The sequence below is a fragment of the Scyliorhinus canicula genome, chromosome 7, assembly GCF_902713615.1.
Source record: "Scyliorhinus canicula chromosome 7, sScyCan1.1, whole genome shotgun sequence".
In the NCBI taxonomy this organism is placed as follows: Eukaryota; Metazoa; Chordata; class Chondrichthyes; order Carcharhiniformes; family Scyliorhinidae; genus Scyliorhinus; species Scyliorhinus canicula.
In genome coordinates this window covers 207,893,040-207,919,450 of record NC_052152.1, presented here as the reverse complement: position 1 = coordinate 207,919,450, position 26,411 = coordinate 207,893,040, and the positions used below count along the sequence as shown (strand labels likewise).

General features: G+C 47.6%; 1 protein-coding gene across 7 annotated transcripts in view; it reads right to left on the bottom strand.

The window, feature by feature from the left end:
- Positions 1 to 282: 282 nt before the first annotated feature.
- Positions 283 to 26,411, bottom strand: part of LOC119969757 (tyrosine-protein kinase HCK-like) — a 53,783-nt gene continuing 27,654 nt past the window's right edge. For all 7 annotated transcript variants that reach the window (XM_038803802.1, XM_038803807.1, XM_038803804.1 and 4 more), the window contains 4 exons: positions 21,461 to 21,537; positions 19,691 to 19,844; positions 8,608 to 8,739; positions 283 to 689 (listed from right to left, as the gene is read on the bottom strand). In XM_038803802.1, coding sequence (XP_038659730.1) covers positions 523 to 689; positions 8,608 to 8,739; positions 19,691 to 19,844; positions 21,461 to 21,537 — 530 coding nt within the window. In that variant the 3' untranslated portion in view covers positions 283 to 522. The remainder of the gene's footprint in view (positions 690 to 8,607; positions 8,740 to 19,690; positions 19,845 to 21,460; positions 21,538 to 26,411) is intronic.

Sequence of the window (26,411 nt, the reverse complement as noted above, 5' to 3'; positions counted from 1 at the left end):
TTCCCCAATCTACCCAAATGGCCATTTGATGGCGTGGTAATTCTCGGTGCTCACAGAGCTAATCGTGCGCGTAACGGGACTCTGTTCCCATTGGGGTACATCGCACCCACTGTGTGTAGCAACTGTGGAACTGCACCGAGGGACAGATCAAACAACTTCAAGAGAACAAGAGTGATAAAGCAGAGGGGTGAGGTGTTTTAAAATAATAACTTGTCTTGCCTCTCTTCAGTTAGAAACTCAGGTCTGGAGGATACCGTGGATTTAGAAACATTCTCAACAATCTTTCCTATTGGCAGATTAGAAATTATTTTTATTAAGACATTGGCTCTGGTTTGTTTATCTTCCAGCTATTCTTCATTTCAGATCATTCATTGTGGTTTGATTCAGCAGACATGGTCAGTCCTGCAAACAACGACATTTATGTCCAAATGACTCAGGCACATGGTGGCAGCTCTGCTCCTCTTCAGTCACTTGCTGGAGTACAGAGCAAGAACTGGAGATGTTAAAGCCACAACGAGAGGGTCAGAGATTTTCCAGCAGGTCCCTCAGTCGTTTAAATGATGGCCGATTCCAGGGGTTCTCATCCCAACACATTGACATAACCCGATACAACTCCTTGGTGCACCCCACCGGACATTGCATGCGAAGCCCATTCTCCAAGAAGTCAAGAGTTTGTGCAAAGGTTAGACCTGAAAAAAAAGGAGATATCATTAAATGTCGGTAGCCAGAAGACACCTCATTCGGGGCCCTTTGTTCGTCTTTGAATGGACACATCCTTCACATGAAAGTGGACGAGTGGACTAGCAATCCAGTGAATGAGTTTAAACCCCAATAACAACTTGCACAAATATAGCACCTATAACATAGGAATCCATCCCAAGGAGCAATTAGCAAACAGAATTTGAAGAGGGCAGTTTCAGATTTAGAGTTTAGTCGAAAGAAAGTTCCGGAACCACATGTCAGTCAATGTGACCATGAGGCTGTCCGATTATCACAAAATCTAGCTGGTTCCCAATTGTCCCTCAGGGGAGGAAACCCACATCCTTGCCTTGTCCAAGCTTATGAACAGGGTCAGATGAAATGGCATTGACCTGGAACTTCAACTCTTGTCACAGACCTACTGATTGTTGCTATCATTTCTGGTTTAGAAATTAGCATAATGTTCCTGTCTTTCCACTCGATAAAGTCAAGGATCCCAAATGTCCTTTCTTCAGCCTTCTCAACTTGTCCTCTCACCTTCAATTTGTGTATGGAAACCCCCAGGCCTCTCTGTTCCTGCACACCCTTTAAAATTCGGCCATTTAGTTCATATTGCCTGTACTCTTTCTCCCTACAAAAATGTAGAACTTCCCCCGTATTACATTTTTCATCTCCCAGTTCTCTGCCCACTTCACCTGTCTGCCCAACTCCTCCTGAAGTCTGTTACTAGCCTCATTGTTTACTGCATTTCTGAGTTCCAAGCCAAATGTAAACTTCAAAATTGTGCTCTTGGTAGCCAAGTCCAAGACACTCATGAATATCAACAAGAATAGTGATCCGAATATCAACCCCGGGGTACACCACTGTATACCTCCCTCCAGTCTGAAAAACAATCATTCACCATAAATCTCTGCCTTCTTTTTCTCATTTATTTGTGGCCAAATGGCCACCTACGATGGCCTTCTCCATAGAATGCTGGGAAAATTGGCCAAGTTTAAGGACAAGCAGGCTGAAGCTCAAATAAACACTGATGCAGCCCAGACTCTCCAATACACAGGAAAAGAGCCATCTCCAGGCCATCCCTGAGATAATAGGACTAGCATGTCAATCACACTTGTTTACCAGACACAACATCAACTAAGCTCCTTATTTGGAAGGGTTCTACCTGCCCCCCCCAACACCTGCAGGCATGGCCACTGAGTGCCCACCCCAAAATCGATGTGGCAGCCCCTGATTGGACTTGATCGATCAGAGCGATCGAGCCCTGATCAAATGATTGGCAATGACCCAGAGACCGCCCAAAAAGGGCACGAAATTCAAGCAGGTTAAAAGGTGCTGCACCACCGTGGAATTGCTCTCTGTACAGCAGCAATGAAACAACGATGACCTTCACCGGCCAACAGGAGGAGGACCAGAGCAAGGAACAGGCCAGACCAAGGACTGGACACTGAGGATTCAGCACACAGATAAAGGCCAATATCTGTCTGGTACTTGCTAGTCACTCTGAAGTTAAGTCAAGGTCTTGTATGAACTTGTAGTACTCTGTAGTGTAACTGATGTTGATAGTGTGATTGTGTAACTATAACATTGTATCAATGCAAACAAATACTGTTTGATTTCAGCAAGTAGACTTACAGTCATTTGTCCACCGTATACGGATTAGGACACACTGTGGTAGCAACAATTTGTTCAGGGGATGTGAGGTTGGACCAGCATTTATTACCCTTCCCTAATTGCCCTTGAGAAGGTGATGGTGAGCACTGCTGTTGTGATTTAAACTCATTCTGTGGATTACTAGTCCAGTAATATGTTCATTACAATGCTGGATCTCCCCTTTCATGCAAACAACGTTACCATTCAAAGACAAACAGAGGATTCGTAACGAGATGGTTTCTGCCAACTCCATTGTCCCTGGACCAATTTTCTATGTATCATGCCACTGGCCCTTTAATACCATGGGCTTTAATTTTGCCGACAAATCTATAATGTATTTTGTCAAATGCCTTTTGCAAAGATTTTTTTTTTTAAATTTAGATTACCCAATTATTTTTTCCAATTAAGGGGCAATTTAACATGGCCAATCCACCTACTCTGCACATTTTTGGGTTGTGGGGGCGAAACCCACGCAGACACGGGGAGAACGTGCAAACTCCACACAGACAGTGACCCAGAGCCGGGATCGAACCTGGGACCTCAGCGCCGTGAGGCGGTTGTGCTAACCACTAGGCCACCGTGCTGCCCTTCCTTTTGCAAAGATATATGCACAACTGTCACACTACTCTCATCAATCATCTCTATTCAGCAAAAAACCCAATCAAAATCCGACTTTCAATAGGCAATCCATACTTTCCCACGTGCCAATTTATTTTGCCCCAGATTAATGGCCAATTGTAAAAATCCTCTGGTTCACGAACGTCCTTTAGGGAGGGAAATAGAAACAGGAAATAGGTGCAGGAGTAGGCCACTCAGCCCTTTGGGCCTGCGCCACCATTCAATATGATCATGGCTGATCATGCAAATTCAATATCCCACTCCCGCTTTCTCTCTATACTCCTTGAGTACTTGGAAGTGCATGATAAAATAGGACCGAGTCAGCACAGTTTCATCAAGGGGAGGTCATGTCTGACAAATCTGTTAGAGTTCTTTGAGGAAGTAATAAGGAAGTTAGACAAAGGAGAACCAGTGGATATGATTTATTGAGATTTTCAGAAGGCCTTTGACAAGGTGCCGCATAGGAGACTGTTAAGAGCCCATGGTGTTAAGGATAAGATCGTGGCATGGATAGAGGATTGGCTGACTGGCAGAAGGCAGAGAATGGGGATAAAGGGGTCTTTTTCAGGATGGCAGCCGGTGACTAGTGGTGTGCCTCAGGGGTCTGTGCTGGGACCACAGCTTTTCACAATATACATTAATGATCTGGAAGAAGGAACTGAAGGCACTGTTGCTAAGTTTGCAGATGATACAAAGATCTGTCGAGGGACAGGTAGTATTGAGGAAACAGGCGAGCTGCAGAAGGACTTGGACAGGCTTGGAGAGTGGGCAAAGAAGTCGCAGATGGAATACAATAAAAATAATAATATGGAAAAGTGTGAGGTTATGCACTTTGGAAGGAGAAATGGAGGCATAGACTATTTTCTAAATGGGGAAATACTGAGGAAATCAGAAGCACAAAGAGTCTTGGGAGTCCTTGTTCATGATTCTCTTAAGGTTACTGTGCAGGTTCAGTTGACAGTTTGGAAGGGAAATGCAATGTTAGCGTTCATGTCGAGAGGGCTAGAATACAAAAGCAAGGATGTACTTCTGAGGTTGTATAAGGCTCTGGTCAGACCCCATTTGGAGTATTGTGAGCAGTTTTGGGCCCCGTATCCAAGGAAGGATGTGCTGGCCTTGGAAAGGGTCCAGAGGAGGTTCACAAGCATGATCCCTGGAATGAAGAGCTTGTCATATGAGGAATGGTTGAAGACTCTGGGTCTGTAATTGTTGGAGTTGAGAAGGATGAAGGGGGATCTTATTGAAACTTACAGCATACTGCGAGGCCTAGATAGAGTGGATGTGGAGAGGATGTTTCCACTAGCAGGAAAAACTAGAACCAGAGGGCACAATCTCAAACTAAAGGGACAATCCTTTAAAACAGAGATGAGGAGGAATTTCTTCAGTCAAAGGGTGGTGAATCTGTGGAACTCTTTGCCGCAGAAGGCTGTGGAGGCCAAATCACTGAGTGTCTTTAAGACAGAGATAGATAGTTCTTGATTAATAAGGGGATCAGGGGTTATGGGGAGAGGCAGGGGAATTGGGATGAGAAAAATATCAGCCATGGAATGAAATGAAATGATAATCGCTTATTGTCACAAGTAGGCTTCAAATGAAGTTATTGTGAAAAGCCCCTAGTCGCCACATTCCGGCGCCTGTTCGGGGAGGCTGGTATGGGAATTGAACCATGCTGCTGGCCTGCCTTGGTATGCATTTGAAGCCAGTGATTTAGCCCTGTGCTAAACCAGCCCCGTATCTAAAGAAGGATGCGCTGGCCTTGGAAAGGGACCAGAGGAGGTTCACAAGAATGATCCCTGGAATGAAGAGCTTGTCGTATGAGGAATGGTTGAAGACTCTGGGTCTGTACTCGTTGGAATGGCAGAACAGACTCGATGGGCCGAGTGGCCTATTTCTGCTCCTATGTCTTATGGTCCTGATCGCTTTAACCGCAAGGGGCATGTCCAGCTCCCTCTTGAATATATCCAATGAACTGGCCCCAACAGCTTTCTGTGGTAGAGAATTCCACAAGTTCACAACTCTCTGAGAGAAGTTCTTCCTCATCTGTCCTGAATGGCTGACCCCTTATTCTTAGGTTGTGGTCCCTAGTTCTGGACGTCTCCGACATCAGGAATATTCTTCCTGCATCTAGCCTGTCCAGGCGCATCAGGATTTTATATGTTTCTATGAGATCCCCTCTCATTCTTCTAAACTCCAGTGAGTATAAGCCCAATCGATCCAGTCTTTCTTCATATGTCCTTCCTCAAACTGGGAGACCAAAACTGCACACAATACTCAAGGTGTGGCCTCACCAAGGTCCTGTATAACCGCAGCAAGATATCCCTACTCCTGTACTCAAATCCTCTGGCTATGAAGGCCAGCATGCCATTAGCTTCCCTCACCGCCTGCTGTACCTGCAGGCCAACCTTCAGTGACTATGACACCCAGATCTCGTTACATTTCCCCTTTTCCTAAACTGCCACCATTCAGATAATAATCTGCCTTCCTGTTTTTGCCACCAAAGTGGATAACCCCACATTTACCCACATTATATTGCATTTGGCAAGTATTTGCCCACTCAGCCAGCCTGTCCAAGTCACCCTGCAGCCTCTTTGCATCCTCCTCACAGCACACACTGCCACCCAGCTTAGTGTCGTCTGCAAATTTGGAGATATTGCAATTCCTTCGTCCAAATCATTAATGTATATTGTGAACAGCTGGGGTCCCAGCACTGACCCCTGCGTGACCCCACTAGACACTGCCTGCCACTCTGAAAAGGATCCCTTTATTCCCAATCTCTGCTTCCCGTCTGCCAACCAGTTCTCTATCCACGACCATACATTACCCCCAATACCACGAGCTTTAATTTTGCTCACTAACCGCTTGTGTGGGACCTTGTCAAAAGCCTTTTGAAAGCCCAGATACGCAACATCCACTGATTCACCTTGTCCACTCTACTGGTCACATCCTCAAAAAATTCCAGAAGATTTGTCAAGCATGATTTCCCTTTAGTGAATCCATGCTGACTTGGACCCAATCTGTCCCCATTTTCCATCCTTAATAATTGACTCCAGCACTTTCCCCACCACCGATCTATAATTCTCCGTTTTCTCTCTCCCTTCTTTTTTAGATTCATTAGCTACCCTCCAATCCATTGGAACTCTTCCTGAGTCTATAGAATGCTGGAAAATGATCACCAGTGTGTCCACTATTTCTAGGGCCACTTCCTTAAGTACTCTGAGCATCAGGCCCTGGGGACTTATCGGCTTTTAATATCATCAATTGCCCCAATATATTTCCTGATTAATAAGGATTTCCTTCAGTTCCTCCTTCATGCTGACCCTCTGTTCCCTTGTATTTCCGGAAGGTTATTTGTGTCCTCCTGAGTGAAGACAGATCCAAAGTATTTGTTCAGTTGGTCTGCCATCACTTTGTTGCCCATTATGAAACCACCTGCTTCTAACTGTAAGGGACCCACATTTGTCTTCACCAGTCTTTTTCTCTTCACATAGCGATAGAAGCTTTTGCCGTCAGTTTTATGTTTTCTGCAAGCTTACTCTCGTATTCTATTTTCTCCTCTGAATTAGACCCTTTGTCCTCCTCTGCTGAATTTTAAATTTCTCCCAATCTTCAGGCTTGCTGCTTTTTCTGGCCAATTGATATGCCTCCTGTTTAGCTTTCACACTATCCCTGATTTCCCTTGTTAACCATGGTTGAGCCACCTTCCCCATCTTACTCTTGCGTCAGGCAGGGATATACAATTGTTGAAGTTCATCCATGTGCTCTTTAAATGTCTGCCATTGCCTATCCACTGTCAACCCTTAAGTATCATTAGCCAGCTTATCCTAGCCAATGCACGTCTCATACCATCAAAGTTAGCTTTCTTTAAGTTGAGGACCCCAGTCGCAGACTTAACAGTGTTACTCTCTATCTTAATGAAGAATTCTATCATATTATGGTCACTCTTCCCTAAAGGATTTCACACCACAACTTTGCTAATTAATCCTCTCTCATTGCACAATACCCAGTCTAGGATGGCCGGCTCTCTATTTGGTGCCTCAATATATTGCTGGTGAAAACCATCCATTAGACATTCCAGAAAATCCTCCGCCGCCGCATTGCTACCAATTTGATTAGCCCAATCAATATGCAGATTGAAGTCACCCATAAAGCTGTACCTTACGGCACATATCTCTAATTTCCTGTTTGATGCCATCCCCAACCTCACAACTGCTGTTTGGTGGTCTGTACGCAACTCCCACTAACATTTTTTGTCCTTTGGTGTTCCGCAGCTCCACGCATACAGATTCCTCATCGTCCAGGCTAATGTCCTTCCTTACTATTGCATGAATCTCCTCTTTAACCAGCAACGCTACCCCACCTCCCTTTCCTTTCCTTCTATCTTTCCTGAATATTGAATACCCCTGGATGTTGAGTTCCCATCCTTGGTCACCCTGGAGCCAGGTCTCCATGGTCCCAATTACATCATATTCGTTAATGATTGTCAGCGCAGTTAATTCATCAGCCTTATTACAAATGCTCCTCGCATTGAGACACAGAGCCTTCAGGCTTGTTTTTTTGACATTTATTGCCCTTTTAGAATTATGATGTAATGTGGCCCTTTTTGATTTTTGACTTTGGTTTCTCTACCTTCCACTTTTACCCTTACTGCCTTTTGTTTCTGTCCCCACTTTACTTCCCTCTGACCTCCTGCATCTGTTCCCATGCCCCTGCCATAATAGTTTAAACCTTGCCCAACAGCGCTACCAAACAACCCCCCTAGTACATTGGTTCCAGTCATGCTCAGGTGCAGACCGTCCGGTTTATACTGGTCCCACCTCCCCCAGAACCGGTTCCAATGTCCCAGGAATTTGAATCCCTCCCTCTTGCACTGTCCCTCAAGCCATGCATTCATCTTAGCCATCCTGCCATTCCTACTCTGACTAGCACACTCTGCCATCCTTACCCGGTCTGGCCTACATGTGACTCCAGACCCTCACCCTTAACGGCCCTCTGAAGTGGATGAGAAAACCACTCAGTTCAAGAGTTGGGTAACAAATGGGCAACAAATACTGGCCTTGCCAGTGAACTCACATCTTGTTAAATAACCAAGAAGAAAGCTGTCTCTAAAATGTTCCCCTCAATGGCCTATGTCACATTCCTGAGGTGCAGTGTCCATAACTGAGCAGAGTTACTCCAAGTGGAGTCTCACCAATGCTTTCAACATAACTTCTACCCCTTTGTATTTCAGCTCCAGAACCGAGGATCTCCCTGATGTGTGCTATTGAGTCACTCTAACCTCCTATTCCCCCTGGTCTCTGATAATATTAATTATCTGGTTCTAGAGCTCAGGATTCCGTGACCGCACACCATTCTGTTCCCAAAGTTTAACTAACTCATTCAATTTTATACAATGAATTGATAAGTTTGCTGCAAGTTAACATTCACCTGGACTTGTCTGAACCTCGTGGTCAATCTTTGGAGAGGGTCAGTAGCTATAGAGTTTTATCCAGCTCCTAAAGCAGTGCGGAGTGCAGCCTGATTGCCCAGATTGCACCAATGCTGCTTGAAGGTGAAGTTGATATTGCCAGCCTGGATTTAGAAATGAAGCATCTTTCCCATTGTGGATAATTGGATTCCTGTGGTAGAGGTGACACATACCTGGGTACGGTGACTGCCCGTAAGTCACCAGCTCCATCAGGAAAATCCCAAAGGACCAGACATCAGATTTTGTTGTGTGTGTTTCCTCCTTGAAGACTTCAGGTGCAGTCCATTTAACTGCAACTTTTTCATCTAGAATCACAGGACATTGAAAGGTGGGATTAATTGGATAGTTCTTTCAAAGGTCTGGACCAGTTACAATGGGCCAAAGGTTGCAGGATTCTATGATTTTAGAAATGGCCCTCCTGACAATATAGCCAATGGACACGACTGAGATAGACAGGTGGGTAGATTTTGAGGTGTCCCAATTGGTGGACATCCAATGTTGCACCCCTAAAGCAGAGGGAAATGACCTTTCACCCTGTTGCCTTGACAATATCTCCTCTCTGTCCCATCTCATACCACTCCTCCCCTGGACCAATTTAAAATGTAAAGTGAGGGTTATATGAAAAAAAGGAAGAACTTGCATTTCGATATCCCCTTTACAACCAGTGAAGTATTTCTGACGTATCTTCTTCTTCTAAGGCAATTTCTTGGGATTGGGTTCTGAAAAAGCTGATCAGTCCAATGTGCAATCTACCGACATGGCTACAAGTAGAGCAGGTGGTGCTTTAAGGTGGTTATACTGAACTATAAATACTGTGGCTACAAGAGCAGGTCAGAGGTTGGGAATCCTGCAAAAACTAACTCACCTCCTGACTCCCCAAAGCCTGTCCACCATCTACAAGGCACAAGTCAGGAGTGTGATGGAATATTCGCCACTTGCCTGGATGAGTGCAGCTCCAACAACACTCAAGAAGCTTGACACCATCCAGGACAAAGCAGTTCCATTTGATTGGCACTCCATTCACCACCTCCGACATACACACCCTCCACCAACAACGGACAGTGGCAGCCCCGTGTACCATCTACAAAACTCAGAGCAGCAATTCACCAAGACTCTCCTTCAACAGCACCTTATAAATCCATGACCAATACCATCTTGAAGGACAAGGTCAGCAGATACTTGGGAGCCCCACCACATGGGAGTTCCCCTCCAAGCCACACACCATCCCGACTTGGAGATATATCGCCGTTCCTTCACTGTTGCTGTGTCAAAATTGTGGAACTCCCTCCCTAACAGCGCTGTGGGTGTACCTACACCACAGGAGTGCAACTGTTCAAGAGGCAGCTCATCTCCACTTTCTCAAGGGAGTGATAGGCAACAGATGCTGGTCTAGCCAGCGAAGTCCACATCCCATGAAACTAATTTTTAAAACATTGACACCATCAGAGGACAGATGTGGCCTCAGTTTAGCCTCTCATTCAAAAAGCTGTTCTGACAGAGCAGCACTCTTTCAGTGCAGCACTGGGAGTGTCAGACTAGATTTTTATGGAATGGGATTTGAACCTACAAGTTTCTGAGTCTGAGAGAGTGTGTTACCCACAGCTTAACTCAGGCGGCTGGACAGCTGGTTTGTGATGCAGAGCGAGGCCAACAATGGGTTCAATTCCCGTACCGGCCGAGGTTATTCAAGAAGGGTCCGCCTTCTCCACCTTGCCCCTCGCCTGAGGTGTGGTGACCTTCAGGTTAAATCATCGCCAGTCAGCTCTCCCCCTCAAAGGGTCACCTGGGACTATGGTGACTACTTTACTCACTGAGCCATGGGTGAGGGTGAATGTGTGATCCCCAGGGACTCGGAAGATGGATATTTGACTGCTCTTCTGAAGTGTCTCCTTCCTCTCAGGCAATCTCTTGGGATTGAGAATAACTTGTTTCCGCTCCAGTTCATTAGATTCTGAAAAGGCTGATTGATACCGGATGATATTTCTGCTGATCTCTGTACAAGTGGATTTTTCAGCAGGGTGAATGGGCAATTAGGAATAGGAATCCTGGATGATTGATGTTCCCCTACTCAGTACGAGGATAGAGTGGCTAAATCAACCTTTCTATCAAATCCCTGGATGAGATCAGGGATTGGGCTAGTTTTCTGACGGTGGCTGGGGACTTTTCCTTGTTCAGCCGTGTTGTGGGATTTGGCGCCCAACTCGGCTCTCAGAGAGAGGTTGCTGGACTGCCCCACAGGGTGGGAAGGGCTGGCCCTGGTATGGGAGGGGGTAGATGACCCTCCATCCGGCTGGTCACATGGAACGTGAGGAGGTTGAGTGGCCCGGAAAAGGGATCCAGGGTGTTTTTTTTAATCAAAAAGTTGCTATCATTGATCCCTGATTTGGACTTGCACCAGCTAATCCTGGGAAGGGACATTAACTGTGGATTGGACTCTCGATTGGATAGGTCGAGGCCTAAGGCTGTGAGGCCTTCGGGGGTTGCAAAGGCCTTTGTGGATCAGATCCGGGGGAGCAGACATGTGGAGATTCTTACACCCGGATGAGAAGGATTTTTCCTTCTTCCCTCAGGCATATCAGATATATTCTAGGTTCAATTTATTTGTGGTTGGTAAGTCCCTGCTGCCGAGGCTGGTGTCATGTGAGTGTCCCTTTCAGAAATGTTTTGTCTTATCAAATGGCTTCAGCGATGTCATTGTGTGGGTGGAGCTGGGCTGTGGCTCTGAGTTTTACTTTCGTTTTGGAGCTGGGAGCTGTTGTGTGGCTCATGAGATTTTCGGCTTTCGTTTTCACCTTTGGAAGCTGGATTCAGACAGAGAAGTTTTGTCTTGTCTCTCTATCTCTCTGCATTTTAAAAGGTGTCTCCAGCTCACTTGATAATTTAAAAGTGACAACTGTTTTCTGGAAGGAATTCACACCTACTGTTTCGGTAAAAGGGTTTTCTGGTTTATGGGATCTTGTTATTAAATTGGAACAGCTAAAGGGGGAATTTATTAAGGGTTATACATAGAGTACTGTAGCTGTGTGGGGTATTTATGTTTGTAGTTTATAAAAATGTTTAATGAGTGTGTTTATAAAATGTTAACTGAATTCGTAGAATAAACCTTGTTTTGATTAAAGGAGCTTAATGCCTCTGTTGAATAACATCTGAAAGGCAGGTCCTTGTGTTCATCATAACCAAAATCAATAAACAGTTGTAGGATAGGTGAATTCCATGATATACTATGGAGTTTTCTAAACCTTGGCCCATAACAGCGGGGTAATCGCCGATAGTGATCCCTGGTTACGCTCCGCATTTTGTGGATTTGGTGGTGGGGTCAGGTCCTGCTCAGTGACCTCCCCAGTGGAGGTTGGAGATGTCGCTGTTGGCGGATAAGGGATTCTGTGGGAGGAGTTCCTCCACCATTGAGGAGTATCTGGGGTTTAACAGAAGTGAGGAGATTTCACTTTCCACATTGTGGGAGGCTCTGAAGGCGGTTATTAGGAGGAGAGATCATTTCTTGCAAGGCACATAAGGAGAGGATTGAGAGGGAGGAGAGGCAGAAGTTGGTGGATCCATCCTGGAGTTGGATCACCAATATTCCATTAGTCAGACACCGAAGCTACTGGCAAGTAGAAGGAAATTACAGTTGGTGTTTAGGCTGCTTTCGATGGACATGGAAGTGCGCCAGCTACAACGTTCCAGGGGGGCTGTTTATGAGCATGGCGAGAAGGCAGGTCGCCTGTTGGCGCACTGGCTGAGGCGTCAGGCAGTTTCTCAGAAAATAGTGCAGGTAAAGGACTCGGGTGGCAGGTTTGTCTCTGTTCCAGCCAAGGTTAATGAGGCCATTGAGGTTTTTTTATTGAAGTCAGAGCCCCCAAAGGACAGGCTGACTATGGTGGAGTTATTGGATGGTTTGTCTATCCCGATGGTGGAGTAGGAGAGACGGGAGGAACTGGAGTCTCCGCTGACCTTAGAGGAGGTGATGAAATATGTGGGTCTGATGCAGTCGGGTAAAGCACCAGGACCAGATGGATTCCTGATTGAATTTTACAAGACGTTTGCGGGGCAGCTGGCCCCATTGCTGTTAGAAATGTTTCAGGATTCAATGTCTCGAGGGGTGTTGCCAGGCACATTGACCCAGGTGTCGATTTTCTGGATCTTAAAGAAGGATAATGATCCAGCACAGTATGGGTTGTAATGCTCATTTTGTTACTGAATGCAGTTGCTGAGGTCTTGTCTGTACGCTTGGAGCCCTGCCTCCCAGGGGTTATATTGGAGGAACAAATGAGGTTTATGGGTAGGTAGTTATCGGCCAATGTTCAGAGACGGCTTAATGTTGTTTTTACAGTTGCGGCCATGGACTGAGTGGTCACTCATCTGGTGGCTCTTGTTGGAGATGGAATTGCTTGGTCCTTTCACCCAATGATATAGGGGTGTTTGCTGGTGTAAATTGCATTAACGGGGAGAGACAGGAATTCTCCTCCGGTGGGGCGGTTTATGGTTTATCAGATGAGGAGTGTTATGAGCAAGGGACGGCAGTCTGGCCGGGAGAACGTTCGCAGTGCGACAGAGGAAAGGATGGAGGAGGGCTGTGGGGCATCATTGTCTGCCCAGAGGTCTGCCGAGCAATTGGTGAATTTTTTGAATGCCATGTTACAGCAGCAGAGGCAAGAGGACTTGGAGGAGTTGGCTAAGGTGACGGAGCCGATCAGGGCGGCTATTGAGAGAGTGGAACAAAGGGTGGAGGTGCAGAGTTCAGCGCTCCAGAAGGTGGAGGGGTTGGTGGTGGATCATGAGGTCCGGGTGGCCGTGCTGAGGCAGGGATGCTGCTCGTGGTGGAGGGCCAGAAGCAGCAGAGGGAGACGGTGGAGGGCCTGGGTGGAGGGCCAGAAGCAGCAGAGGGAGACGGTGGAGGGCCTGGGTGGAGGGCCAGAAGCAGCAGAGGGAGACGGTGGAGGGCCTGGGTGGAGGGCCAGAAGCAGCAGAGGGAGACGGTGGAGGGCCTGGGTGGAGGGCCAGAAGCAGCAGAGGGAGACGGTGGAGGGCCTGGGTGGAGGGCCAGAAGCAGCAGAGGGAGACGGTGGAGGGCCTGGGTGGAGGGCCAGAAGCAGCAGAGGGGGACGGTGGAGGGCCTGGGTGGAGGGCCAGAAGCAGCAGAGGGAGACGGTGGAGGGCCTGGGTGGAGGGCCAGAAGCAGCAGAGGGAGACGGTGGAGGGCCTGGGTGGAGGGCCAGAAGCAGCAGAGGGAGACGGTGGAGGGCCTGAGTGGAGGGCCAGAAGCAGCAGAGGGAGACGGTGGAGGGCCTGGGTGGAGGGCCAGAAGCAGCAGAGGGAGATGGTGGAGGGCCTGGGTGGAGGGCCAGAAGCAACAGAGGGAGAGGGTGGAGGGCCTGGGTGGAGGGCCAGAAGCAGCAGAGGGAGATGGTGGAGGGCCTGGGTGGAGGGCCAGAAGCAGCAGAGGGAGACGGTGGAGGGCCTGGAGAATCGCTCCAGGAGGCAGAATTGTGGGGCTACCTGAAGAGATTGAAGGAACGCAGGCCATAAAGTAGGTGACAAAGATGTTTGAGAAGCTGGTGGGGGAGGGTGTCTTTGACGGTCCTCCTGAGGTGGATGGAGCGCACCAGGGGTTGAAGAAGTGGTCAAAGGCGGTGGAGCAGCTGAGGGTGATGGTGGTGCAGTTGCATCATATTCTCGATAAGGTTGGTGAAGATGAGAGAGTGTACCTGGAAGGAAACGTGGTGTGTATCTCGCAGGACTTGGGTGCAGAGTTGGCCAAACGGCAGACTGGGTTCAACAGGGCCAAGGCAGTCCTCTACAAGAAAGGAGTGAAGTTCGGGGTGCTGTATCCTGCTGGGTCATGTACCAGAATCAGGAATTTCATTGCAATACACCGGAGGAGGCGAGTAATCTCGTGAGGGTCCATGGACTGGGGGACGTGTGAGGACACTGAACTCTGGAGTTGTCAGTTTGGGGAATGTGGGTGTGTTTGCTGGGCAGATTTACTATGTGTGGGTGTGGATTGGGCAAGTGGGGTAAAAGTTAAAAAGGGGGGGGGGTGGGGGGAGGTGCCAAGTGGCAGCGAGTTTAGTGGGAGGAGATGGGTGGGGGAGGAGGGGGGGCGGTCAGGATGTTTAGGCTGTTTGTTGTTTCCGTGTTTGGCTTTTGCTTTGTTTCTTCTTTGTTCTGTATATGTTTGAAAATGCCTCCGATAAAATGTTTTTCAAAATAAAAAGTAGTTCACTCCCCCTCTCCAGCCACTGAGCCGGAGGTGATTAATTCATTGAGTGTGGAAACGGCGTTGGGTAGGGTGGAGTGGGGGTGTTCGTTTGAGATCCTTGGGAGGTTTGGCAATGGGCCTAAATTTATAGCTTGGTTCCAGCTCCTCTATAGGGCCCTCACTGTGAACGTTCATACAAATGGTTTGTGCTTCACCTGAAGAGAGGCAAGAGACATGGATGTCCACTCTCCCCGCTACTGAGCCTCCAGCCCATAACATTGAGGACATCCATGAAGTGGAGGGGGATGGGGTGTGGGGGGCTGGGGGGGCGGGGTGTGGGGGGGGGGGGGGGGGGTGCATTGGCTGTCATTGAATGTGGACAATTTGTTGCTGTATGTGACAGACACGCTCGCCAGGACAGACGAGATAATGAACCTGCTCGGGAGCTTTGCCTCCTCCCAGGGTATAAATTGAACTTGGGTAAAAGTGAATTTTTCCGGTGAATCTCCCGGAGAGGTTGCCCTTTGGCCTGGTCCAGCTTCCATTATGTGAGTGGACTACGATTGGGCCTCGCTCCGTAAACTAAATTTCGGGGAACTGGTCAATGCGATGAAGGCGGATCTGAAGAAGTGGAGGAACCTGACCTTGGCGGGTAGGGTTCAGTAAAGATGAAAAATGAAATGAAAATCGCTTATTGTCACAAGTAGGCTTCAAATGAAGTTACTGTGAAAAGCCCCTAGTCGCCACATTCCACGCCTGGTACAGGAATTGAACCGTGCTGCTGGCCTGCCCTGGTCTGCTTTCAAAGCAGCACGGTAGCATTGTGGATAGCACAATCGCGTCACAGCTCCAGGGTCCCATGTTCGATTCCGGCTTGGGTCACTGTCTGTGTGGAGTCTGCACATCCTCCCCGTGTGTGCGTGGGTTTCCTCCGGGTGCTCCTGTTTCCTCCCGCAGTCCAAAGATGTGCAGGTTAGGTGGATTGCCCTTAGTGTCCAAAATTGCCCTTAGTGTTGGGTGGGGTTACTGGGTTATGGGGATAGGGTGGAGGTGTTGACCTTGGGTAGGGTGCTCTTTCCAAGAGCCGGTGCAGACTCGATGGGCTGAATGGCCCCCTTCTGCACTGTAAATTCTATGTAAATTTAGCCGTGTGCTAAACCAGCCCCAAGGTTTCTATTTTGGTTTCAGTGCCTTCCAGTCTTCCTTCCTAAATTATTCTTTGTGAAAGTTAGTGTGGTAGTATGACTAGGGGTATTACGGTACCTGGAAGTGAGCTGCTATTGGTGCAGAGGACTCGCTGCCCATTGGCCCGGGTAAGTCATGTGCCTCTCAGCCGATTGGCTGAGAGGTAGGTAGCTCCGCCTATGAGGCGGGATATAAGAACCCGTGCTTCCCGGCAGTCGGCCTTTCTTCTGTACGTCTGCTGCCGGGCACATATCTTGTGTATTAAAGCCTATCGTTCGGATTTCATCTACGTTTCGTGTCCATTGATTGTGCATCAATTTAATGGACTTTTAAAGGATGGAGCTTGGTATCAAGCCGGAGTGGCTTCGACTCAGCCCCCATGCAGCAAATGCAACAGCAGCATTTAAACACTGGCTGGGTTGCTTCAATAGCTACCTGGGTACAGCCGAAAACGTCCCAACGAGGGAACAGAAATTGCACATCCTCCACTCATGTGTCGGCACCGCCGTGTACACATTCATAGAGGACTCTACAGACTATGACGCGGCCATGGACTTGCTTAAAGGACATTTCATCCGGCCGGTAAACCAAGTCTACGCTCAGCACTTACTGGCCACGAGGCAGCAATTCCCTGGGGAGTCTTTAGACAAATTTTACCAGGCCCTCCTTGTTCTGGGGAGGAACTGCAGCTGCCCACATGTTTCTGCGGCCGAGCATACCGAACTTGTAATCAGAGACGCTTTTGTTGCGGGTATGCAATCTTCGCAGATCCGTCAGAGACTCTTAGAGAAAGAAACTTTAAGCCGCACCGAGGCACGGGCCCTCGCCTCCGCCCTATATGTCGCCAATCGTAACGCCCGCGCGTACGCACCCGACCGCGCGGCGGCCCCCTGGGCAGCATGGGACGCGACCCCCCTCACCTCCGCAGACTCGGGGTATTACGGTACCTGGAAATGAGCTGCTATTGGTGCAGAGGAACCGCTGCCCATTGGCCCGGGTAAGTCATGTGCCTCTCAGCCTGAGAGGTGGTAGCTCCGCCTACGAGGCGGGATATAAGAACCCGTGCTTCCCGGCAGTTGGCCTTTCTTCTGTACGTCTGCTGCCGCGCGCACTTCTTGTGCATTAAAGCCTATCGTTCAGATTTCATCTACGTTCCGTGTCCATTGATTGTGCATCAGTTAGCAAAATTATATCTTCTTTTATTTGAGCGGGTAAGACCACACGGATTCGCAGGGTGTTTTTGCAAAGGGATAGACAGTCCGGAGACCTGGCTTTGCCCAGTCTATTATTTTATTATTGGGCGGTGAATATTGAGAGAGTGTGGGGGTGGTGCAGGGTGAACAGAGTCCGTGTGGGGCTGGAGAGAGAGAACTGCCTTTAGTGGTTCCAGTTTGAGAGCCTTCCGACCTCCCCGGCAAAATGGACTTCCAGTCCGTGGCATCCTCCTTGAGAATATGGAGACAGTTTGGGCAGCATTTCCAGCTGGGTGCTCTATCGTTGTTGGCCCCAATCTGTGAAAGTCATTGTTTTGTACCTGTGGCATTGCAATCGCCGTTTGGGACATGGAGGGAGGAGGGATTGCAGCGGTTTGGGGATTTGTTTATTGGTGGGAAGTTCGCTGGTTTTGAGGAGTGGGTGGAAAGTACCAGCTTCCGAGGGCTTATCTGTGTCGGTGATATCAGGTACACGGCTTTGTACACAAGGAGATGACTTCCTTCCCCTTCGCACCTTCACCCTCATTAATGAATCGGGTTATTTCAGTGGTTGATGTAGGGGAGAGGAAGCTGTCGGACATTTATAGCTTGTGTCGATGGAACAGGTTCCACTGGATGAGGTTAAGAGGAAGCGGGAGGGGGAGCTGGGCCAGATGTTTTGGGGGGGAGGGGATGGTGTGGAATGAGGCTCTGTACTGAGTGAATTCCACCTCATTGTGCACTAGGCTCAGCCTGATTCAGTTTAAGGTCCATAGGGCACATCTGACCAGGGCACAGGTGAGTGGGTTCTTCCTGGAAGTAGGCGATAGGTGTGAGGGGTATTCTAGGGGTTCGCACACCATACACACCATGTTCTGGTCTTGTTCGAAGCTTATGAGCTTCTGGGTCTCCTTCTCCAGCTCCATGTCACCTTTGGTGACTATCTTTGGGGTTTCAGATTTAGTGGAGCTGCAGACGGGGGTGAAAGCAGATGCCCTTGCCCTCGCCCTCACCTCGCTAACTACCCCAAGGTGAATTCTGTTTGGATGGGTCTTTGGTCCGCCCAGTGCCACTGAGTGAGTGACCTGATTGAGTTCTTTACATTTAGGAAAAGTCAAATATACCTTGAGCGGATCGACGGAAGGTTCTACCTGAGGTGGCAGCTGTTCATTTCCTATTCCAGGGAGCTGGTTACCGTCAGATATAATGGGCTTTTTGCTGTTTTTTGGGGGTTTCGATTTGGGGGTTGGGGGAGGGTAGAGGGATATAAATATTGTAATTGTTATATGAATATGGCTGTGAAGGTGTTATATTGGAAAAACTTTCATAATAATTTTTTTAAAGTCATTCCTGGCACAAAGGAAGATGGTTGTGATGGTTGGAGGTCAATCATCTCAGCTCCAGGACACCACTGCAGGAGTTCCTCAGGATCGTGTCCTAGGCCCAACCATCTTCAGCTGCTTCATCAATGACCTCCCTTCCATCATAAGGTCAGAAGTGGGATGTTCACTGATGATTTGCACAATGTTCAGCACCATTTACAACTCCTCAGATACTGACGCTGTCCATGTCCAAATGCAGCAAGACCTGGACAATATCCAAGCTTGGGCTGACAAGTGGCAAGTTACTTTTGTGCCACACAAGTGCCAGGTAATGACCATCTCCTACAAGAGAGGATCTAACCACCGTCCCTTGATATTTAATGGCATTCCCATCGCTGAATCCCCCACAATCAACATCCCGTAGGTTACCATTGACCAGAAACTTAACTGGGCCCAACTGTATTAATACTGTGGTTACGAGAGATGATCAGAGGCTGGGAATCCTGCATTGAGTCTCCTGACTCCCCAAAGCCTGTCCATCATCTACAAGGCACATGTCAGGAGTGTAATGGAATACTCTCCACTTGCCTGGGTGAGTGCAGCTCTACGCCATCCAGGGCAATGCAGCCCCGCTTGATTGGCACTCCATCCATAAACATTCACTCCCTCCACCACCAATGCTCAATAACAGCCATGTGTACCATTTACAAATTGCACTTTAGTAACTCGCCAAGGCTCCTTAGCACCTTCCAAACCCACAGCCACCACCATCTAGAACAAGGGCAGGGGATGCATGGAAACCCTAACCATTGGAAGCTCCCTCATCCTGACTTGGAACTATATCACCGTTCCTTCACTGTCATTGGGTCAAAACCCTGGAACTCCCTCCCTAACAGCACTGTGGGTGTACCTACACCACAATGACTGCAGTGATTCAAGAGAGAAGCACACCACCACCTTCCCAAAGGCAACTAAGGATGGAAAATAAATACTGTCCTCACCAGCGAAGCGCACATTCCATGAATTAAGAACAAAAAGTAATTGATTATCCAGAGTCTATTCCTGGGCTTTCATAAGAACACAATAAATAGGAGCAGGTGTGAGCTCCACAATTCAACAGCACCATTGCTGATCCATATCATCTACACCCTCCCACACTGTCCTCTTAAAATCTCAATCTCAGTCTTGAAGATACTGAGCATCTTCTGGGTTAGAGAATTCCAAACACTCACAATACTGCAAGTGAAAGAAATTCTCCTGACCTCAGCCCTCAGTATCCTGTGACTGTGAACCCGTGTTCGAGATTCCTCAGCCTGGAGAGACACTGCCTCAACATTTAACCTTCAGTTCCATGTACCTTTGAAGAGGATGTATCTGTGATCTTTGAGTTTCTGAGCCATGCTGAAATCTCCAATCTTGCACTCCAGTGTGTCAGACAGAACAATGTTTGCTGACCTCAGATCCCGGTGCACGTAACCATTTTCTTCCATATAAATCATTCCATCCACAACCTGCGGGAACAAGGGGGGGGGGGGGTGGTATTATTCAGATTGCCGTTGGTTCATTTACTTCCAAAGTGCTTTATTTCAGTGTCTTTCAAAGAGTCCGCAAGGGCCCATTGCCATGGGAATGTCACTAAGAAATGTTTGTCTTCTCAAGTGGCTGTAGTGATGTCTTTGTGTGGGTGGAGCTGGGCTCTGGCTCTGCTTTTTACTTTCGTTTTGAGCTGGAAGCTGTTTGTGACTCTGAGTTTTACTTTCGGTTTTCAGTTGGGGAGCTGCATCCAAACCAAGGAGGTGTATTTTGGTCTCTCTCTCTGCATGCTAAAGAATGTCTCCAGATCACTTGATAATTTCAAAGTAATACCTGTTTCTGTAAGGAATGCAAACCTACTGTTTTTGTAGGAAAAAGGGTGTTTGGCTTATGGATGTTGTTGGGAAGGTTACTAAGGGTTACCTACAGAGTACCCTATCTTTGGGTGGGGCGGGTATCAGTGTTGGTAGTTGGTAAGATGTTTACTGTGTGTTTGTTAAATGTTAACTGGATTCATAAAATAAACACCGTTTTCTTTAAAAATACTTAAGATCTCTGTTGCATCACACCTGGAAAGTGGGCCATTGTGCTCCTCTTAACCAAAATCTATTAAAAGTTGTGGGTCAGGTGAGCTCCATGATACACTTTGGTGTTCTCTAAACCCTGGCCCAAAATACCATAAATAGTGATCGACGAGCTGGTCCAAAATGTGTCTGACCCACAAGGTCAGAGGCCACGGACAGAACCGGCAGAAACCTCACCCCCACCAGACCAGCTCTCACTGGCACAACACAACTCACCCAGGGCATGAGCGATAACAGTGAAGTTTTATGAGCAAAATACCTGTTCCTTTTGACGTTGTTGGATTGATATCGACATACGGTATCAGAGGTTTGTGATAATGTTATAACATATTCGAATCTTTCAAATAAATGGGCTCTGCTGTGGTATTAACACGAATAACATGAAAACGTCAAATAAAAATTTTTGTTTCCAGGATGAATTAATAATTTATTTCTGGGCCCGGAACTTCTGATGTCCAGGATCATGGAGGCACTCCCGCAGATGTCCAGGGACCTCTTAAACCTCTTAAATCCGACTGAGATTGTCACTGCACGGAAGTTCTGGCATTTATTACATACAGTATCAAAAAAGCAGCAAGAAGGGGCAGTGGGTTGGCGCAGTGGTTAGCACTGCTGCCTCACGGCGCCGAGGTCCCAGGTTCGATCCCGGCTCTGGGTCACCGTCCGTGTGGAGTTTGCACATTCTCCCCGTGTTTGCGTGGGCTTCACCCCCACAACCCAAAGATGTGCAGGGTAGGTGGACTGGCCACGCTAAATTGCCCCTTAATTGGAAAAATGAATTGAGTATTCTAAATTTATTTTTAAAAAGCTGCAAGATATTTATCGTTTCCAAAAATTCCCATTCATTCTGAGAAGTTTTTTTGCAGGGCCAAGTTAAAGTGCTTGTGACAGGATCAGTAGGTGGCCCAATGGGTCTTTTGCTCTGCCTAAGCAGAAGAAAATGTTTTAGAACCACTCTCCTATCCAACGTGAACAATGCACTACTTCACTTAGGAATCAGGAACACATACCTGTATTGCAAAGTCAATTAGCAGCACCAACTCTAACTGCCTACCCAGGTCGTTCCGTAAATAACTGTTTAGATTCCCTTAAAAACAAAAAGACACCAGTTTACTAAAGTGCGCACATTGTCGTTGTTTAAAGTGCTGACTTTAGAGTTAACAGCGCTTGCCTCAAATCTCCCGGGATCCAACACAAGCCAAAATAGCGCCCCAAACTGGTAGGGACATCTGGTTATAATGTGACAGGTTTACATGCGTAATCGCCATTCTAAATGCAGACACCGACATTTATCAGGGGGATTAGAAAATTAAACACAAAATATGTTGGACAGAGGAATGCTCGCTGTGTTGAGATCCTCAAGTTCCCAAGTTTAAAATTGGGACTGAATTCCAACCGATATTAAGCTCTGCCCTCTGTGGAATTGAGGCCACAGTCAGATCAGACATAATCTTAACGAATGGCAGAGCAGGCTAGAGGGGCCGAATGGCCTCCTCCAGCCCCTGATTCATATGCTCGTAGGTCAGCCTGGTTCACTTGAAGCCGAAACTTGGGGTGACTTCCTGTGTGGGGCACCGACTGATACGAAATTGCTTTTGAGGTTCTGGGGACCATGAAGAAGAGCTTGAATTTTAATGTATTTTTAATCTGCAGAGAAATGGGGCAGGTCTGTCTTTTCACTGTTCCAAAAAAAAAACCCCCATAGTTATCTGGGGAATTGGGGTTTGAGAGGAGGGCAGCGGGTGAGTACATTATCTTTCACCTGATCAATGCTTCAAATCCACTCTGACTTTTTTTTAAAATTCCAATTAAGCAATTTAGCGTGGCCAGTCCACCTAGCCTGCACATCTTTGGGTTGTGGGGGTGAAACCCATGGAGACACGGGGAGAATGTGCAAACTCCACACGGACAGTAACCCGGGGCCGGGGTTGAACCCGGGTCCTCGGTGCCGTGAGGCAGCAGTGCTAACCACTGCACCACCGTGCCTCCAGCACTCTGACTTTTAAGAGAAATGTCAGTCCTTATGGGAGCTACAATCTTCAATTGAAAATGAAATGAAAAATGAAAATGAAATGAAAATGAAATGAAATGAAAATCGCTTATTGTCACGAGTAGGCTTCAAATGAAGTTACTGTGAAAAGCCCCTAGTCGCCACATTCCGGCGCCTGGTCGGGGAGGCTGGTACGGGAATTTGGCAATTCTGTTAGTTTTGGAAGCAGATCAGGTTACCTTGATTCAGTATCATAGGATCATAGAATTTACAGTTCAGAAGGAGGCCATTCAGCCCATCGAGTCTGCACCGGCTCTTGGAAAGAGCACCCTACCCAAGGTCTACAACTCCACCCTATCCCCATAACCCAGTAACCCCACCCAACACTAAGGGCAATTTTTGACTCTAAGGGCAATCTATCATGGCCAATCCACCTAACTTTCACATCTTTGGACTGTGGGAGGAAACCGGAGCACCCGGAGGAAACCCACGCACACACGGGGAGAATGTGCAGACTCCGCACAGACAGTGACCCAGCCGGATTCGAACCTGGGACCCTGGAGCTGTGAAGCTATTGTGCTATCCACAATGCTACCATGCTGCCCGTGTATCTGATGGATAGTTTTATTTCAGCGTTGTGTCAGTAATTTACCTCAATACTTCTGCCAGAATTCAACCTTTTTTTTTTAGTTCCACAGCAGTGGGGGTAATAACTTCACAGATTCACAGCCATTAATTGTCCAATACCCTGTGTTGCTGTAATCAGGAAATATTGCAGAGAAAGATAGTGGTGATTCAGTCCTTTATAAGATGCCCACAAGTAATGTCTGTCTGGATAAAGAACAACTGTAAGAGATTTAACTTCTGTGGGACTATGGTAAATCTTGGAGGTTATTCATTAATTCCTGGGATGTGGGCCTCACTAGCTGGGCGAACGTTAGTTGTCCATCCTGTAGCCATCTGTGATGGCCACCTGCAAAGGCCCATGGGAATTATGGCCAACCCAGGACTCAGACAGATACAGAGCTTCTGTGTATTTGAAACGCAGGTAGCTAGACCTGATCGAAACTCCCGCTCGTTTGCATTTTAATGGCCCGTTCCCCTGAACAATAGGACTCCAATCAAGAAACCGGTACAGCCACAGACTGATCGGCGCCACTCTCTTTACTCAGAGAACCCAACTGCCAAGGTCAATAACCGCCAAGGCACCCGCCCCTTTATTGGCCAAAATCGAAGGCAGTGATCGAAGCCCTGTCGAATTATTGGGTCCAAGATTAAGGACTGCCCCAAAGAGTGCAAAATCCTAGAGGGATAAAAGGGGACCCAGCCATGTGTTCTGCCTTTTTTGGACCCAGCCTGTGCCAGCCTCCTTTGAATCCGGCCTGTTCCAGCCCAACTGCAGCATAACGACCAGACAGCCAAGTTCAAGACCAATGATCGCTACCTGACGGGTAAGCCTGCAGAGACAGAGCCACTTCTTCAAACCAGCCACGTGATCAAGATAAAGGCCTTATCCACTTGCACAGTGCCGGTCGCCTGAAGTTAAGTATAGGTTATTGTAGTTGATAGGTGTAGTTTAATTTGTAGTATATTGTGCTTGCATGTATTTGAACTTGAACTGACTAACTGGTTGTGTGGTCATTTGACCGATATACGGGAAATCCTTGTGGTTCAGTCAGAGAAATAGAAACACCCATAGTATTGGCCACGCTGCTGGGACATAACATCATATCATAAATACAGCCCCAGTATCATATTGGTGACTCTAAAGAGCAACATTATTACAGTATTTCATTAAATTTTCAACAATCCCTAACTGCCCTTGAGAAGGTGGTAGTGAACCATCTTTTTTCAAACGAATTTAGAGTGCCCAATTAATTTGTTCCAAATAAGGCCCAATTTAGCGTGGCCAATCCACCTAGCCTGCACATATTTGAGTTGTGGGGGCGAGACCCACACAAACACGAGGAGAATGTGCAAATACCATACGTACAGTGACCCAGAGCTGGAATCGAACCCGGGACCTCGGCGCCGTGAGGCAGCAGTGCTAACCACTGTGCAGGTGATGTAGGTACACCCACTGTGCTGTTAGGAAGGGAGTTCCAATCACTTACTTGGTTACAGATAAATGGCTAGTGGAATCATGTTTTGATTACTGGAGATCCCCTGGAGTGTAGCTAATCTATGAGGGATTGTATATGATCCTAGCTGGTCATGGAGCCTAGTGGGATGCAGATGATGTAATTAAAGGGAAGAGACAGGTTTGTCTGTAGTTTTGTAAGATGTTACAAGATTTTTGTTTTAACAGCAGTTTTGCCAAATGCTGTTAGGTTGAGCAGAAATGTCCTGGATCGGCACTTGAAAGGAACTCCTCCAAACGTCTCTGCACAGTTAAACAAGTAACCTGTTTTGTTAACTTTATTTATAATTGGCATTTGAACTGTACTGAGATGCTTAATTAGAATTAGTGACAAGTGCACAAAACGTCGTGAATGTAGCCCAGTCCATCACACAAACCAGCCTCCCATCCATTGACTCTATCTATAATTCCCGCTGCCTCAGAAAGGCAGCCAGCATAATTAAGGACCCCACGCACCCCGGACATACTCTCTTCCACCTTCTTCCTTCACGTACCAAGCGACTCAAGAACAGCTTCTTCCCTGCTGCCATCAGACTTTTGAATGGACCTGCCTCGTATTAAGTTGATCTTTTCTCTACACCTTGCTATAACTATAACATTATATTCTGCAGTCTCTCCTTCCTTCCCTATGTACGGTACGCATTGTTTGTACAGCATGCAAGAAACAATACTTTTCACTGTATACTAATACATGTGACAATAATAAATCAAATAATAAATCAAATCAAAAGTGTAAATAATAGGTTGAAGTTTTTCCTTTCATTTACGAATGTTTAACTGATAATTGTAAAGCTATTTCTTGAGATTAATGCAGTTAATTCAGTGTTTAAATTAAAGTTTGTTTTAACACAAAAGACAGCTTTTGGTCAGAGTCATCACTCCTGGGGTAAAATATTATTTCCTCTCAATTTCACTAATTAAAAATTCTTTGGTGTTCTCGTCCGATATCCTAACTGAACCTCCGAAAGAGCACCCTATATATTCCCAGTCCTCAATCCTATCGCCACATCCCCGTAATCTAACCTACACATCTTTGGACACTTAGGGGCAATTTAACGTGGCCAATCCACCTAACTGCACATCTTTACACTGTGGGAGGAACCTGGAGCACCTGAAGGAAACCCCCACAGACCCGGGGAGAATGTGCAGACTCCACACAGCCAGTCACCCAAGGCCAGAATTGAACCTGGGTCCCTGGCGCTGTGAGGCAGCAGTGCTAACCACTGCGCCACCAAGCTGCCCAATGAGACAGCAGTGGTAACCTGGGTCCCTGGCACTGTGAGACAGCTGTGTTAACCCAGGTCCCTGGCACTGTGAGGCAGCAGTGTTAACCCGGGTCCCTGGCACTGTGAGACAGCAGTGTTAACCCGGGTCCCTGGCACTGTGAGGCAGCAGTGTTAACCCGGGTCCCTGGCTCTGTTAAGCAGCAGTGTTAACCCGGGTCCCTGTCACTGTGAGACAGCAGTGTTAACCCAGGTCCCTGGCACTGTGAGACAGCAGTGTTAACCCAGGTCCCTGGCACTGTGAGACAGCAGTGTTAACCCGGCTCCCGGCACTGTGAGACAGCAGTGTTAACCCAGGTCCCTGGCACTGTGAGACAGCAGTGTTAACCCAGGTCCCTGGCACTGTGAGACAGCAGTGTTAACCCAGGTCCCTGGCTCCTTGAGACAGCAGTGTTAACCCGGGTCCCTGGCTCTGTGAGACAGCAGTGTTAACCCGGGTCCCTGGCACTGTGAGGAAGCAGTGTTAACCCGGGTCCCTGGCACTGTGAGACAGCAGTGTTAACCCGGGTCCCTGGCACTGTGAGGCAGCAGTGTTAAACCGGGTCCCT